The sequence below is a fragment of the Ciona intestinalis genome, chromosome 9 (genome assembly GCF_000224145.3).
Source record: "Ciona intestinalis chromosome 9, KH, whole genome shotgun sequence".
NCBI classification, from domain to species: Eukaryota; Metazoa; Chordata; class Ascidiacea; order Phlebobranchia; family Cionidae; genus Ciona; species Ciona intestinalis.
The window spans coordinates 1,450,679-1,468,900 of NC_020174.2; the positions used below are offsets into that span (position 1 = coordinate 1,450,679).

The 18,222-nt window shown below is 34.6% G+C and overlaps 2 protein-coding genes and 1 long non-coding RNA gene across 8 annotated transcripts; 1 reads left to right on the top strand and 2 right to left on the bottom strand.

Annotated features, from left to right (window-relative positions):
• Window positions 1-1,953: 1,953 nt before the first annotated feature.
• Window positions 1,954-2,605, top strand: LOC104265997. Its single transcript, XR_717375.3, has 3 exons — window positions 1,954-2,037; window positions 2,095-2,209; window positions 2,481-2,605. It is a non-coding gene; the product is annotated as an uncharacterized LOC104265997 (long non-coding RNA).
• Window positions 2,606-3,014: 409 nt separating this feature from the next.
• LOC100187197 (ATP-dependent 6-phosphofructokinase, muscle type) lies at window positions 3,015-15,342 on the bottom strand. Of its 6 annotated transcripts, XM_018813214.2 has the most exons (22): window positions 15,155-15,342; window positions 14,742-14,815; window positions 14,407-14,484; window positions 13,738-13,849; window positions 13,004-13,137; window positions 12,515-12,649; window positions 11,901-12,029; window positions 11,311-11,452; window positions 10,260-10,432; window positions 9,736-9,800; window positions 9,390-9,471; window positions 8,648-8,683; window positions 7,587-7,733; window positions 7,300-7,370; window positions 6,809-6,899; window positions 6,409-6,561; window positions 5,906-6,058; window positions 4,936-5,100; window positions 4,356-4,529; window positions 3,900-3,999; window positions 3,607-3,712; window positions 3,015-3,274 (listed from the first exon to the last, which is right to left on the bottom strand). In XM_018813214.2, the coding sequence occupies exons 1-22, from the start codon at window positions 15,261-15,263 to the stop codon at window positions 3,172-3,174; spliced, it is 2,532 nt and encodes an 843-aa protein (XP_018668759.1). In that variant the 5' UTR covers window positions 15,264-15,342; the 3' UTR covers window positions 3,015-3,171. The 6 variants fall into 6 exon arrangements, with proteins under 6 accessions (XP_018668759.1, XP_018668760.1, XP_009859568.1 ...); XM_018813215.2 differs by lacking the exon at window positions 8,648-8,683; XM_009861266.3 differs by lacking the exon at window positions 6,409-6,561.
• LOC101242920 (tectonic-3-like) lies at window positions 15,316-17,445 on the bottom strand. The gene has a single exon (XM_004226442.4). The coding sequence runs from the start codon at window positions 17,324-17,326 to the stop codon at window positions 15,599-15,601; it is 1,728 nt and encodes a 575-aa protein (XP_004226490.1). The 5' UTR covers window positions 17,327-17,445; the 3' UTR covers window positions 15,316-15,598.
• Between the last annotated feature and the right edge of the window lie 777 nt (window positions 17,446-18,222).

Here is an 18,222-nt window from a genome sequence, read left to right on the forward strand (position 1 = left end):
TTATATATATAACGGAGCCGCTACAAATGAAATGGTTAGTTGGTTAAATTGACGACTGTTTTACCTGACTGTCTAGCGCCACCCACTGAATGGTTTAAACATTGCGTCCCTTCAGCTTTTGCTCAAATATGCGACGTCTGTGTCTATTAGCGCCTAATGCAAGCCAATTGTTGAAGCAGCACTATAAGTGAGCGAAGTCTAATATGACGCAAATAATACTGAGGTCATAAAAATCTTGCAAATCAATTCACTTAAACTGCAATTAATGGAAAACTTTTAATTTTTAACAATTGCTTGAACGTGACAGCTAAATAAACAACCAGTTGTAATTCTATGTAGTTCGATTTCTATGATATAACCACCGACGTAGTCTGGTCACGCATGATTTAGGCAAATGAACGAGCGCTAATTAAATGATGTCATATGTGACGTCACACCATGACGTAAAAAGAACTCTAACGTCATACCGTAATAAAGTTATGTTGATATTTTATTTTGCAACAACACGAAGAATAGTTACACATGATAATATAATCTTTTGTTGAAGAAGCTTCTGAAAAGTAAAACATGATTAAAACATCTACTTATAGTTTATGTGGCTCGCGTTGGTGGAACCACAAAAAAAACACAACGGTATGACACGCCACTAGCCGATGGTTGTGGGCATGCTAACTTTGGTAGTGGGTTTCCATTCTGGTGCATGGGGCCTCATGAAAAAAAAAACGCGAAACGTAAGAGTACAGCAGAACCATGTTGTTCAGCGCTAAGACGTGCATTTACGCGAGCAGAATGGGCTCATTGAGAAGTCTATAATGATTTGAGATTTTGGATTGTCGTTTCAAGCGCGAATTTAGCTTTAACATTATTTTTATTTTATACCAGTGAGGTCTTTTTACGGCGGGGCGTTAACCACAGGGCGACCAGTTTTAAATCTCAGCGTCCCGAGTTATTAATGCCTTTGTTACTTCCCCCAAGTTATATCTCCAAAGGTTCTCACATACATGGCAAAGAACACCAACAAAAACTACTGTTAAGCGAAAAAGAATATTATTCTCGTTAAACAAGTTTTTATTCAAATTTAGACACGATTCAATTCTTGCTTATTTGTGATATATAGTAGTCAGCCCACTCCCAATAAGATCTGCGGTGCTATTGTTAATTACGCTAACCATTCGTCATTTAAACAATTTGTTTATCTGTTTCCATATGTAATGTGTACGTGCTGTCTGGCTTTAATTTAATAACTTCCTTTTATGTCTAACTACATTGATTAATGTTTCTGACTAACTACAGTTCAAATGCAGTCGGCATTTCTGCTGCATTGCAGTTACACTATGGCTACTAGAAAGTCAAGTTTCCAACCATTAAGATTAGATTAGCAAACCAACAAACTACGAATATTTTACAGTAAACTTACGGACATATGGAATGAGAGAATCAGTATTACAAAATGATGTTCAATTCGACCGATAAGTTGTCGATACGTTTAGTTCTCGTTATTTACAATTAGTTCTCACTCAAGGCAAGAACCACAATAAGCATTGGTGAGCAATATGTCGTTGATTCGCCATTGGGCTTGTTGGCAACTCGTCCATACCTTTGGTCCATACAAGAAGTTAGATTAAATTTACGATCGCACACAGGATGGCTTGGGGATCCTTCGAAACACAATCCATTATGAGCCTGGCGTCGTAGTTGCCCGCCTGTCTAACGATAAATGCCGCAAACTATTCCCAACCTTCGCACCAAGTTATAGGACAGACAACAATATTAAGAACACTTGTAGGCCTAACAAATTAACAAGTGTCTATTTGATCAACCGTTAAGTGTATGACCATTAGTGCAACTACAGACTAATGCCTTAATGCACGAAACCAGAGACAATACACTGATACTTTGAAAACGTTTCAAATTTCATGGAACAACAGAACTTCTTCTTTAAAATCAAAGCGTTCCGGAAATGTTTACACGAAGTTCGTTATAAAAAGCGGCGAGTTCTGGTATACGAAATCATCTCTTTTTTCAGAAGTCAACAAAGTGAGTGGTTGGTTTGAATTACTTGCGCATTATTGTGACTAATATTTGTTTCTGCAGATGAATAAGTCAGCGCTTCTCCTCTTGCTTGTCATCGGACTCCTTGTCCTAACCGAAACTACAAATGCTGCCGGGAAATGGAGAGCATATATGCAGAACCAAATGGAAGATATCGGTAAGTTATGACTTTTGTACGCATTTAAAACCACTTGTTTCCAGCTAATACGAAGCAAAAATAGGTATTGTTATTAGCAAGGGTAGAAATACAGATTTTTTTATGTGTGTTGCTCGTAAGTGGCACGAGGTGTGTGAAACAGGACACCGATGTTACAACTACTGTCGCTACCCCTCCACGGGAAGATAAATATGTTACATTCGTTCGTTTTCCGGTTCCGATTTAAGCTCTTTAATCCCTAAAAACCATTCACATAAATGTGTCGTTTCAGCCCAAGATCATTTGATAGAAATGCTTCGGGATCATTTGGATTCTGAGCAAGCCAAACTGGATTAATAAATCATCGAACATAAATGCCGACTTTTGGTTGTTAATATATAAATAAACACTCTGCATTAATAACTTGTTTTCTTCTGTATGGTTACTTGTCTTACGAATGACATTAGAGAAAATTTAATGACAAGGTAGTTTACAATTTAAAGCAAGTTTATAAGTTAGGCCTATATAATGCGTATTAACATTTCATCTTCATCAAGCGGTTAATAATGGCACGTGCCCATTCATCAGAGAACTCGTGGCGAGCTAAGTCGTTAATAACACGTTAACACGGGTGACGTTTCACACTGTATGCACTTTTATATGTAGCATTGATATAGCATTACTGGTTGTCTCTTGGTTAGAACAATGATTTCGTAACTCATAATTTTCTGCCATAAGGACAATAAAACAACCATGTTATAACTTACAGACGCCCTAGCACAATCTATAAATATACCTAAATTTAAAGGTACAATGCAACACCACGTAGTTTACAATATCATGTTTTTCATTTAAAACTTAAGATCAAACAAACCGTGAAACGCATTTAAATTACAGTGTATAATGTTGTAAGCAGTCTGAAGGATGAGACGTTTTGTTTAATTAAGGAAGAACAATATAGGGGAAGATAAAATCCGTGCAAATTAAACATCAGATTCATAAACGGCAGTTTCATCTTGGTAGTGTGCCATGATACGAAGCAAAGGTCGAATTTGCATCCACCATTGCTGATTGGGAATTCTGTGCCTAGAACAAAGGAGTTTTAGCGTTAAGTAGTGCAGGTGGATGATCCCTTTAAGACATGCTTGATTTTTTTATTGTCTACGTCCTTGGAACACCGTATTAGTGAGCACTGGATTGGAGCAATTTTGTTCTTTGTCTTGCGACACACACCAACTATGATGGTAATTTGATAAGCATTAAGCTTTCAACCCTGTACCCTCTTATAACAAAAAGCACAAGGCCATTTACAGGTTCATTATCTTCCTATACTGTGGTCCTTACCATTGTAGCAATGTAGGACATGATTGGAAGGTTTCCCAAATCTTCCAAATATAAACTATTTAAATACATCTTACTTGAAGTCTGTGTCTGCTTTCAAATCTTCAACTGGCTGGAAAAGCATTTGTCGTCGTCTCATTCCAAGCAGAACGACAGAATCTTGTGAATTACAGACTACCTTTCCTGTACAACACATCGCTATTAAATTGAATGTATGAATAAAAAATCCATTTGGGACTACTAGGTTGCAACAAATAATCTTTAGTTGGACACATACGCTTACAAAGGTAGCAATTTCAAGCCTTTGAACATGTAACCTCTCGGTTCTAGACAGATATGTTAACCGCTGTGCCAGTTGCGTTCTACTCACCATCCACAAGGTTGTTTTCAATCTTATCAAGAATCCAGAAAGCAGCTTTTGCCGCAGATTTTGTGGCATAGTTTCTATCAAATGGTGAAGGGACCCCACCCTGTAATGAATAGATGTAACTTATTAATAATGAAGTGGCAGGACAATGTAGAAATTAAAATGAATGTCCTGCTTCATACACCTTGTGCCCACTTGAAGAGTTACCATGTATGTTACTGTGGGTAATAGTTAGTACATACAATATATTCTATGCAAAAACTGATTTGTGTTTGTTTTACTATAGGCCATTATAATCTGGTAGGCATTAGTGCAACATAAGTACTAAGTGAGGGAATAAGCTGATGTATAAAATTTTATGCACAATACCTTAGCCTAAACTTCTTCTCATATACCAAGTAATAAACTTTACCCAAGATTAAAAAAAAATATAAAATTTACATCAAAACTCCTCCAAACCTGTTGCATATGCCCAAGAACGTTAACCCTACAATCAAACACATTCTTTCCTTCTTCAGCATAAAGTCTATGCACAAAATCAGTGGAGAAATTATCGTTTGCTTTTTCGTTTCTGAGGATTAAACCTCGCTGGATCTTTCCTTTCATCTTGTTACGGAGATGATAGATGTTTTTCTGGGAAAGGTTTAAGATTGGGTTGAATGTATGTTGTAACAGTGAGTGTTGGGTGAATTCCACATCATGTGTACCCAGGTTATAACACGTCAGTGAGCATGAGGTGTATGAATACACCTTGTATGTATGGTGTATAATAAGACACCCATGTTATAACTTGACAGTGAGCATGAGGTGTATGAATACACCGTATGTGTATGATGTAAAAAAAGACATTCACGTTATAACTCAGCACTTCAGCAGTCATAAGGTGTTTGAATCAACCATCTGTGTCACTTATGTTATATATTGGCGGTGAGCATACGGTGTACAAATACCACTTCTCTGTATGTCTTCTATATAGGAAGATAATATAAGAAGATATAACCGGACAGTGAGTACAAGGTTTATATCACATCCAACCAACTTGAAGATCCTTGATGGTAAATTCCTCCTCGAAGATGTAAGCTGCATCCGCACCTGCAGCGAGCCCGGACATGGTTGCTAGGTAACCACAATACCCTCCCATTGTTTCAAGGACAAAGGTTCGACGTTTCGTTCCACTGGCCGACATCTTTATTCTGTCGCATGTCTTTAATGGACAAAGTTATTACATTTTAATTAGAGATATGGAACAACAGAATATATGTGTAGCTGTTTGGTGATCCCATTAAACGAAATTTTCTTATTTTACATTTCACAATGCTATTTTACAATCTATGTTCAGGAATTATCATTGATTTTTTTGCTGTTGTTGCTATTAGGAATAAAGTAATATATAAGTAAATAGATTTTCTGGTCCATACATCATCTATTAACTTATATACTGTTATTGAAGGCTAGAGTTTTTTGTAGAACAACATTGAACAATATGCAGAATATAATGTGTTATGTGGTACTATCTCTATGGTATATGGCCAATATAGGGTTGCTATAAAAAGTAAGGGATAAACTTATGAATATAATCTATTAAGTGCAGTGCATGCCTCATTGTTCCAACAGCAGTGCAACATAAAGTTAATTCACATTTAAAATAAGAACAACAGTAAACAACATGTAAATCAGCATGCTGGCTTGTTTCAGGATTATTATTTCTTGTACACCATAAAAATTAAATACAGCATTCTAACCATGCATGGACATCATATAACATGAATATAGAACAGAGATTAGAACTTATATATAAACATAATAAGGCCAATAAAAAGTAAATGATATATTGTTAAGACTGGGACTCAGTTTGGTAATTTTTATATCCAGAAAACTTTGAATAATTTAAAGTTATGTAGTTAATATGTAAGCTTTGGCCAGCCAGTCACATACATCTAACCAGGTGGATTCATTGTTTAATTTATACCAATTACGTTTCATTTTTGTTGAAATAAAAATATTTTCACCTCACAGACACTGTTAAGGCCCGTGTCACTTCCAATGGAAATATCTGTCCCTGGAACGTTATTTGACAAAGTGGCAGGCACCACTATCAAGGGTATTTGTAGTGCGGGGTATGCTTGCGATGCTTCTTTTATTTCTAATGATCCATGGTATGCCTATCATTAAATGAGGGGTAATGTGGTGGGTATACTGAGCATGAAAAGTACTTTGGCCAACCACAGACTTAACAGTGAAGCTTTAACATACTTGATTAAGAATAATTTTGAATAACTGATTTTTCCACATTATGTCGCCATCATTTTAACAAACAGAAAAATCAAAAAGGTTTTAAAAACTTTAAAACCCCAAGCTGATAAAGCCATGCTACAGTTAGATATATCAAAAAGAGCTGTAAGGTGCACAGTAAATAGCACAATAAGAGTGCACAATAAGCACAAGGTGCACAGATACCAGAATCAGCACAAAGCACACAGTGCACGCTTAGCACATAGTGCACCACATGTACCTCTACTATCATATTTAAGGCCGTATCTGTCCCAATAGAAAGGTCGGAGCCCGGTATATTGTTTGACACTGTGCATGGGATACACACAAGGGGAATTTGTAACTCTGGGTAGTTTTTACGACCCTCCTCAAATTCCATGGCACCCTGGACTGCCTGGTTTGCCACAGGTTTTGATAAAAGTTAACTTTTACAGTCAAAAATATCTTGAATATTTAAACTAGATGTAAAAGAGGAAGTTAATGCTGCATGTAGAACAACCTTTTAAACACAAAAGCTCATACTATGTTGAAAGACCAGTTATTCTTTATATAAATCTGGCTAATATAAAGATATTGGATGTAACTTGTATAACAGACCTTTTATCACTAAGAATAACTAATTAAACATTAAGTTAGAATACCTCAAAACCACCAATGCAGATAATGCCATGAATATTCCTCTTGTTGATTATTTCAGATATTTTATCAAAACCGCATTGAGAGGGAAGGGTCCTGGAAACATAGAAATGTAATTAATATAATAGAAATCACATATGGAGCTGAAGAGAAAAGTTTCAACAAGATTATTATTTACATTATGTTTCTAATATAAAGGGGCAAAGTTGAGGTTATATAGCGAGGTACACCAGGTGATCTGGCATTTCTGTCAGAGTTGTCGACCACCATGCATTATATTTAATAAATTATAAAACAATGTATTATATTTTCATGTAACTTTACTGAAACTATAGAAGCATACACAGTGTAACAGCATCAATGCACATACACTGCTATATTAATTATAATGAATGTAAAACATTCCCACACTGTAGCGCTATATGGACCTGTTGTCAAGACTAAACTTGGCTAGATTTTAATAGTTAAACACAGTATTAGAAGGAACATAGCCCACCTTTTTGTTCCAAGTTTTGAGCCACCAGCAGCCACAAAGTTTGCGACACATTTCCAAGTGTATGTTTCCACCTGGTAATATTGAATTAAAGTTATTAAATTAAATGTTTAGCCTGAAGTGAATATGAGACATAATATTTATACAGAAATAACGAACGAATGGTTTGACGCACACATGTGGCGGGTCACCACAAGCCTGTATTATATTAATTGTTTTACCCGGCCATTCAAGTATCTTAAAATTATTACAAAATATAAACGTATATTGCAAATATTTAAGTTAATTACCATGTCATTTGCAAGACCTTCATATCCATTATGAACCACTAATGCTTTGTATCCATTATAGAGACAAGTTCTCACAGCTGATCGAACTGCAGCATTCATGCCAGCAGCTGGTGCCCCAACATTCATGATGGCAACATTATATGGTTTCTGTTTAATGAATAATTTATTGCCAGTTAGTGGTTGGTTGAGGAAAGGTATTGTGGTTATTGTTACATATTATACTAAATCATTTATGTATTTTTTGTGTTTGTACGGTACGGAATCATTTATGACATGCAACTCTTGCCTGGTAGTCATATTACCAGAGAGCAGAGAGAGAAAATATATCTTTTATATAAAAAATAGCTAGTCAGGTACAATATTCTAATTTCTTGACATGACTATAACTGTGTTGTTCATATTTGGACAGAAACACTACGAAACCAAATATCTCCAAATAGTTGTTATATTTTGAGTTGAGTTTTAATTACAACTAAAAGATTGTGATCCTTTACCAATTGTTAATGCGTATACTATAGCCAATATGACTTTAAAACATGTCTATTTATGAATGCTGAGTTAGATAATAAAGAACTATTGTGACACAGCAATACTCATCTATGAAGCAGAAGCATTAGTTGCAATAATTAAAGATCTCCACATTTTATTCTGATTATTTTGGAAATTACACAGAATTAACCAGCGAGGAAACATAAGTTGATTGATAATTTTACTTTGTTGATTTTCTGAGTTTTGGAGTAAATTACCTAAATGAATCAACCAAACAGTTTGAAATGCAGCATGAGTTGTGGAATGTATCAATTTTTGATGTTATTGGAACAGTTTTATGTTTTTTGCAGAATCATTTTCACTCTCGAAATTCACTAGAAAAGTCTGTGGCATTAAAGTTGTGTGGTTCTAAAAGTGGCCACCAACCAATTCTGTTCACATGTTTAGCAATAATGTACGACAGACTTTAACTTTATGGTGGCATTTGCTAAATGCCACAGTGAATTTCAAGAGTTGCATTTGCAGCATTAGGATTCATGCAAAGGGTTGCATCTACTGCATGCAAAACTTACTATAGAACAACTTTGTTCATATCCTTCACTAGTTAACTGTAATTCATACAACGGTTGTTAGTGCGATATGCAAGGTTATTGAACAAGATAGGAATTTGAAGATAAGACATCCATATCACAGCAATTGGCAATGCATGAACATCGTGCCTCGGTATGGACTGGGTAATGGACTTACTCTGACCTAAACCCAAATCCATTGGAACACTGTGCATTATAGAACCTTGCTTTTAATAGAATGAAAACCATGCCTTGAAATTTGCTTTAAAAACTTGAAATCATATCTCAGTAGTTCAAGTAACAAGGTGGTAACATGCATGAACATTGATAATTTGTTTTTAAGTTAAACCATAGGCGCCACAATTTTTAAATTTTAACAATATCTAGGATAACATTGTGTAATGCCTTTAGAACTCAAAATACCAATAAAAATCTAGTCATATATTTTGCACACGCACAAATATTTATATAACCTCTAATTCAACTTGGTAATTGTAATTCTATGATAGTAATTTTAAGTATTGCTATATTTTTAATAAAAACTATGCATTTTAAACAGAAACACAAAAGGTATTACAGTCAAAAAAGTGATATTTTTGAAATATTAATTTATGTACTACTGATTAATTCATGTTAGTAACTTCCCTTTACCAATCTAATGCATTAGCCCTATTTATACCTGCATACTGACTATAATGCTTAAATTAAAGCCTACATACTACCAGCATGCTACAACATACATTACCTCCAATATCTTTGTAGCTTCTTCCTTTGCTTTGGACATTGCACCAAGCTTTTTATAAATCTCTAAATTTCCTTGAAATGTCCTAAAAAAAAAAATATTGAAAATACTGTTAAAGTGCAAGGTAGGCAGGGATTAGTAAAATAAGTAATTCTATTAAACAAATGCAGCTTAAAAACTTTAATATTTACTAATTTAGTGCAGAAAACTCCAGTGAGGGCTTGCATAAGCTGTCAGTCCAGGTTTGGCCACCATGGTAAAGAATACATATGACAATGGATCCATATGGTTATGATTATGTGGTAAGATTTGTCCGTATTTTATTTACACTAAACACAGCCATATTTACCTTCCTCTAAGACTTGCTGCTCGATCAAAATCTTTCTCAGCCAAAGCTTTTGTCACTTCCTTGGTCTGGAATGTAGTTAATGTTGAGTTTTTTCAATTAAGCAATTATTTTGTTGACAACATGATGTAAAATCAGTAACAACAAGTTTTAAACCATACGCCACAGCAGGGTTAATAAACCTAATGTACTATACAAGTAGATAAGGTTTGTGTATAAGTGAAGTCAGTGAAATTCATTAAGCAGAAAAATTTTCTATATAAATGTTTCAAATGCAATCACACTTAGTGAGACACTAATTTAAAACAAATTCTCCACTGTGGCAAAGTGGTTAGCTCGCCTGCCTCTAACATCTATTACAAAACATTCAACCAATACAAGGAGCATGTAGAGACCATATAGATCTTTTTTCATCGAACAGTTGTTTTTGTTGATTTTTGGGTGATTTTTTTCACACATTCAAATCCTTTATAGATGATTGCCATCACGCCAAATATAAACAAGCTCCAAGCATCAACACAACCCACCTTTTCCACACACTCCATTAAGGGAACGCGCACAGCTTGATTTCCATCCAAAGAAACAACGTATGCTGGTGTTTCAGGAGTTGCTTCAAGAAGAGCAAGAACCGCTTCCGCTCCCATTCTTGTTCCAAGCAAACGATCAAACGCACTGGGGGAGCCACCACGTTGTACATGACCTGGTATACATGTATGTTATTACTTTTAAAGTATAAATACTGCAGAAAAATATAAACTGTGATTTAAAAAAAAATACATGTATTCAGGTTGTCATTCTTATTGGAAATTGTAAATAATATACAATTTATTGAATGTTTTATTTACACATATTCCTAAACTTTAAAATGTACACTTTTTTCAAGCATATGCAATATTTTCTGTCCTTTTAACAGTTTGTTTGTTTTAATTAAATTATATTTCAAATAAAGACCTACCACCAAGTATTTTAAAAAGACCTGGCATTAAGTATATTTGCTTCAATTGATTCTTGATTGATTAAAAAACATTAAAGTAATAAATTATTCATCATTTTTTTTATTTTAATCGTTAAATAATGGAAACTTAAATAATTTATGCAAGGGAAAGAGAAGAAACTTTTGCATGGTTGTATTGCTAAGTGCTTCCTGTTTAGACATGAGACACATCACTTTATAAGGTGTGGCTATATTAAAATAACATTACGTAAAACATGCGTTGGTTGAAACATGAATATATCACGTACTACAGTACAAAAGATTTTTTATGATATTTTTTAAATTAAAATCCAAAATACTATTTTATCTCTGACATGCAATAAAAAAAGTCTTTCATTTCTTTATAATTTTTTTATTATTAAGTATGAAAGTAATAGGTATATTTCATGCTTGTTGATGTGTTCAATTTATCATTGCTTAACATATGAATTCAAAACCAGTGAAAGCAATATTGTATAGTGGATTGCTGTATTTTGTTATTATCTGACAAGGGTCATAAAATTGACAAGTCACTTACCACGGCACTTGACACATACCATGGCACTTGCCACGCATTGACACGGCACATACCACACCCCACTCACCCAACACAGTTATCCTCGTATCAAGGTCAAGGCGTTTACAAATCACTTCCTTAACTTGCTGAGAGGTGATAGCGTTTCCGTGACAGTCGATGGCACCTTCGGATACAATCACCACATTCAGTCTGTTCCCCCAAGACCTCGCCTGGTTAAAGTCATTGCATTAACAACCACTAATGCATTACTTTGCCAAGGTTAATTGGTTATTTCAATTACATTACTTCTGAATTAACAGATTCGTTGCTACATACAACAGCCTAATCTAATAAAATGCATGAATGTATATTAACTGTTGCTTTGCCAATATTTTACATTCTTATGTTATTTCTTATAGTACAAATAATATTGTAACTACAACATGGCCCTGCCATTGTTTCTACCATTTTTGAACAATATGATTTTCATTACAGAGATTAAATAACATTCTTTAATGGCAGGGTGGACAGCCTCTTATGATAATTTTACACTGCATTAATGAGTTAAATCAATCAGTATAGATTATAGATAGTGAAGAAAAATGAAGTAGCAAAGCCATGTCTATAACATAGTTTGATAGTTGATACCCATGTCTCATACCATGATATATCACTTACATTGTTTAACTTGCCGCACATCTTTTCTTCCCATCCATCAGCAGGTGGGTGTTCTGGTATGAATATCCAGTCAGCTCCACAAGCTAAGCCTGTTACCAAAGCAAGGTAACCACAGTGTCGGCCCATCACCTGAGTACAGTAGTTTTTGCTGCTTAATTCTGTTTTTTTTTTCAATGCTGTAAACAAAGGAAGCGAAAAGGGCACACCAGGAGCACAACAGGAGGTAAGTTTCTTTCAGACATATGAAAACAGTCTGGGGTTGAGATAATGAGCCTAATCTGGCTTAAGATTAGATTAGAACATGAGTTATGACCTTTAGGCAGGGGTCTCTTAAAATGTTTGATGCAGAAGACAGGTGCGCTGTGAAAAGGACACAGATGTGTCCCAAAACATAATGAGCATTAAACAGTTTTATGTAAAATTGTTAACAACTACAAAAGTCTCACAGGATCTAAACGTTTCAAAATGTTACAGAATTGTCAATACTATTTCATATAGATTACCTGTTTTACATTTACATTGCATGAATACTGCATCATATGCTATGTATAAATCACCATGTAAAGTTAATGCATGAGGAAGTTATAAATAAGTCATGAAGTTCACTGTCTCACCTCAAGGACAAATGCTCGCTGATGACTAACAGCTGTTGTGGTGATGGCATCGACACATTCAACTATCCGATGCAAAGCACTATCAGCACCTATTGTCATGTCTGTCCCACAAAAGTCATTGTCAATAGATCCAACCTAGAAAACAACACACATATACATAATGTAATAATTACCTATTATGTAGAATGGTCCATATAACTGCACAGGTGTAAAAAGATGGTATTATCCTTAAAAAGATTAATAAATTGTAGCATAAACATCATAAACATGTACAAGAGGGCAAATAAAGCCAAGTAATTTGTTTTAGTCTTTCTGCCACAAGTATACAATTGTAAAACAGCCCCATTAGCATATTTATTTTTTTATTTTGGCACTAGTTTATGCCTTTATAAAAATTCACATTAAAATGTAGATATGCCAAAAAAAATTTTCCAGAAACATTTTACTAGATTTATAATGCAGCTTATGTTTCACAGATATATTACATACCAATCCAACTATATTTAAATGGCTGTGAATGGTGGCTTGTTCTTGGTTAATCTTCCCAGTTTCAACTAACTCCTGCAACAAACTGGACCATTCTTCACGAAACAAATTAGCTCCTGTAAGACTTCCGTCTCCACCTTGTAATTAAGTGGGCCGTCATTAAGAAGCTACTATGTTATTACTTCAATAACATAGGCGCCAGAACAAAGTGGTTAGTGTGTCTGCTCCTAGCAATGAGTAGGCCTATAGGAGATTAAGGATAAACGCTGATACCATTCTCCATTATAGGCATATTGTGGCCTTAGGCAAAAAAACTTAACAGCAATTGCTTTAAATCCAATGGTACCTTATGGGTTGTCTAAAATGTCAGCTACAAATTACAAAAATAATCAATCACAAATTAAATAAGTTATAACACATCAGCAGACACAAGGTGTGTGAAACAGAACAACCAAATATGGTTGCCCCGGCCTGCGAGGATAAATAAGCTACATTCATTCAATATGTAACTAGGAAGCAATTGGTACATATGTAAGAGAATAACCATAACTGCTAACATGGGGGAAGCACACATGGTTCCAATCGCCTCACTTATTTCAATAGGTATTAGGTTTGTCATTAAACAGAAAAATAATAGAATTATTCCCAGCTGTCATTAAATACAGTGAATTGTGAGATACATAAATGAATCAGATTAATTCAACACAAAGTGAGTTTAAAAACAAAAGTAAAATTACCAATAGCACAAATATTTGTGATTCCTAACGTAACAAGGTTGAATGCTGCTTTTAATCTTCCTTCCCTCTCACGGAAATCTTTACAACGAGCGCTTCCAATGACAGTTCCACCCTACGTGGTGGATCAATAAGGAAAATATTACAGACCGACTGATACCAATTTTTCTGCTGATACAGATATTGATATTTTTTACCGATATATTTTACAGATATTTTTACAGAATATTTTACAGATATTTTTACAGAATATTTTATAGATACTTTAAATTAAGGCAAATTAACATAAGCGGATAGAGATTGCCAGCAGATGGTAAATATAAGCCGGTAATATGAATTGAAAGTCAATATAAAGCTTGCGATTATTGAGTTTATGAAGGGATTATCATGTAGACGCATTTTCACTGGCACTGTCAATGTCACAATTTACCCTAAAAAATGAATGGTATATGAATACGTGTAGGATTATGGAAATATAACATAACACCTCTGTCTTATAAGTTATAACTAACATGAATGCCTTAAACTCACAGTCAAGTTAAAACATGGGTGTTTTCTTGTATACCATACATACATGGTGCATTTATACAATTCATGCTCACCATTGAGATACAAGATTGTCTTTTACGCATTTAACAAATTCACAACAGTAATAAAGTACAACTTAGTTACCATTTGTAGGATTCCTGATACATCGTCCCATGCTGCCTCAACAATATTCTCCCCACCATCAACCATGCCTTGGTACCCCTGGTGGAATAAACCAATCATTATGTTTGTTTTCAATGTAAAAAGTGTCATGGTATGGCATGGAACCCTTTGTATATTATATGTGTGTGATAATGGGTTAAATTTCAAATGTCTTATTTGAACTGTATTTTTATTTATAATTTAAATGACAAAATCACAAAACTGCACCATTGCATAGTTTTGGAATTTCCAATATAATTTGTATCTTAATTGTAGATCACCCTTGGAACAGTAATTACAATAATATGTATTCATACCTCATGAATAAGATAAACCTTCGCCCCACAAGTGATTCCCATTCGAACTATAGCACGAACAGCAGCATTCATTCCTACGTCATAGGAAACCGAAATTATGATTAATTATTCATGTAACGCGTTGGTACATTTTTTAAAATTTACTGAACAAACTGAAGATAGCATTATTAATGAAGAAGTACAAAAATGGGTAGTTGGTATTTTAACTCTTAATATATAGACTAAAAAAGCCATTATACACAACTGTTTGATTTAACTGTAAATTTAAATAGCTAACTTTGATAAACTTATTAGTATAATTTATAAGTGTTTAGTGATTATATTTGTCTTTGTCAAGCTTGTTTAAATTAGAATAAGTGCACAAGAGAATATAGAAAAGTCCAAAGGTGTGTATACATTTCTCCTCTATTCACCTTGTGAGTCACCGCCACTTGTGAACACAGCGATACATCTTCCACTTCCAATCAATGGACTTGACACCGACTTCCTGAGTTTCCTTTTCATTTGATTGAAGTGGTCCATATTAAACAGCACACACACACCAAACCTGAGCCACTAATATTTTGCACACAACTCTAAGTAAAAAAATATAAATTTTTGGAATAAGCGAGCTAATTCTGGAAGCACACATGTTATAAAAAGCGATATATGAACTAAGTGATAAAAGGTACAGTGGTCTAACTTACAACAATGTACAGAAGAAGTGTGTATTTAATAATTATCATCTTTAGTCACTGTTTTTGTGCAGCACAAATTAAAGATATATATATAATATACCAATAATTTTAAATCAGTTTTTAAAAAATTTTACCATAAAACCATAACATTAAAGATTAAACACTCATAATTTGCTGATTTTACCTGAACAAAAAGCACAAAAACACACTTAATAATGTTAAGAATAACTTGTTGAGACTCAAGTTAGAAGTTGCAGAGTTTTTAAACGGAAAAAAGAAATCATTCGGTAGTTTAGCTTGAATCGTGGGTCGCTGTTTAAATATTGTAGTTGGGGTTTCAGAAACATCAAGAAACGTAACTGAGTTTTTGATTTCTATTGATTGTGTTCTCGTATCACAATTCGGGGATAAACATACAAATGTTAGAGTTTGACTTGTATCGTATGAATACCTTACACCAATAATTTTGGCTTGAGGATTTGAAATAGATCCAGCATTTGCATATAAGATTTGATAATGGGCACCAAGCAGAATACCGTTACAGCCATTAGCTACTGTTCCAGTCAGAGCACCTGGTGCAGTCTCTTGCACCAAAACCCAATCTTGAGTCGTTATATCCTGAATAAGACTTTGAATATCTGAATTACCAAATGCTGCAACATAAAGGTTGGAATTCGTTGTAAAAGTTGCTCTATTTAAAACACGTAAAGCAAGTTGTTGTATATCATCACATGGGGTACTTGATGTGTATGTTATCCTGCAACCTGTAGATAAATCCTGCCCAAACAGAATAGGTGTTCGTGCAACATTACTGCATAAACCAGTTGAATCAGGTTGGACCAAAGTGAACCCAACATTGGGGTCAGAACTCATAGAGACAGTTTGATTGACAGCTTCATACAATGCTGAAATTACTGGTTTTCCAACAATGTACCCTGGGTTTCCACTTCTTGCTGTTGTTACAGTGCTAGAGGTTGTTAAAGAAGCAAAACTTACCCCAAAATCTTGAGCTAGAGGTAAACTAGTTGAAGCTAAGTTGGCTAAAGTTATCGTAACATCAACTGCGGTTATTCCACCTGTTCCATTAACAGTGAAGCTATATTGTGCAGAGGTTACAGCATTTAAACACTGAAGTAAACCAGTATCATAGGAAGGAAGTGAGCTGCAATTTGAAGTAACCCCAATGCAGGTTTCATTGATGTCCAAAAGACTTGGGTCATCAAATATGCTTGAATTGATTGCTAGCAGGAATGCAGACCGTGTTGGAGCAATTTTGAAACCTGCAAAATAAGAAGAAGCTGACAATGAAGGATTAGTAGTGCATTCTATAGATAAATCTATGATTGACTGAACACATGAACCCCTTTGATTGATCAGATATTCAACTGGAGAAGATTCCTGACACAAATTTGATACAGATGGAACTGGTATCTTGAAAAGTCCGGTCACATTTCCAGTGTAAATTGTGTCAATTGTATCTCCAGATGTGTAGTAGGCTGTGGTAGACAAGGTTGTTGCTGTAGCTGAGGTTTCATATGTGAAAGTTGGGGTATAAAAGTTGAAGCAAGTGTTACTCGTTGCACACAGTGGGTTGATATAATTGTTTCGCTCCGCAAAGTTATCCGTTTCGATGCAAAATAATCCGTTTTGATGAGTCTGCACAGTGCTGCTTATACTGTTCACAAAAACTACTTGATCCACGACACATTTCTGATTGTTCAATACATACGACGTGTCTATACACCGACTAAACGTAGCAATATCTGCCGACGTGCAATCAACGTCACAGCAACAATTCACTTCACATACACCTCCTGTAAGATCGCACGTACACGTCTGTCCGTTCACGATGACAACCAAGGTCAAAGTAATCCATATGGTGATTTGCAATGCAGCTGTAGAAGTCATTTTAAAACGCCTTTGTCTTCAGGCTGTTGTTATTTCGCACCTATATAGTAAACAACATTTAAACTTACTTTGATTCCTGCGAATCAAAATAACAAATTGAACATCGGAAGTCAAGCGTATCGTAAATTACAAAGTAATTCAAGCTGTTTAAAATACATTTTATTGTAAAATTTTTACAATAAACTTAAACATGTAAATTTATATACATCGACCTTTCATTTACTTATACTTATTAAAAATTATTGTTTTATTTATTTAATAATACTATTTACTATAAGTGTTATCAATTTATACGTTAAAACAGTTTGATTTTTTAATACTATTTTGTATGAAACGATTGTTTTGTATATAACTTGTTATAACTTGTTCATATTTGTTTTTTTAGCAATTTCATGTTGTCGACAAAAATCGGAATAGTTTTTTAAAATGACAAACTATTTCCCGCCGATTTTGGTTTGCCGAAAAGACTGGCGTGGTTCAACAGGTTTAAAGTTTGACAGGTCAAATGTAAATATTCTTCCTGAAGTACAAACTTTAGAAATGTGATTTTGAGACCTTTGTATTTACTGTAAATAAGTTTATTTGTACAAGTAGACTAAATAAAAGCTTTGTTGTGTATGCTACCCGTTCGTTTCAGCTCATAAATAAATGAATCAATGTAACTTACTTTACCTCCGCGTGGCCGGAGAACGACAGTCGTTATAACACGAGTGTTCTGTTTCACACAACTCATGCCAGCTTACGAGTTACCATGTATGTTCGTGGGCGAATATTTTTTGGGGCATTTTTTCCTTTTTTTGTTTATGTCTGATAATTTGGGTAATACTGCCGCTGGTGACCAGTGAAAATTTTGGTCTCAAAATGTTCCTTATGTCTTCCTGACTCGCTGTATAATT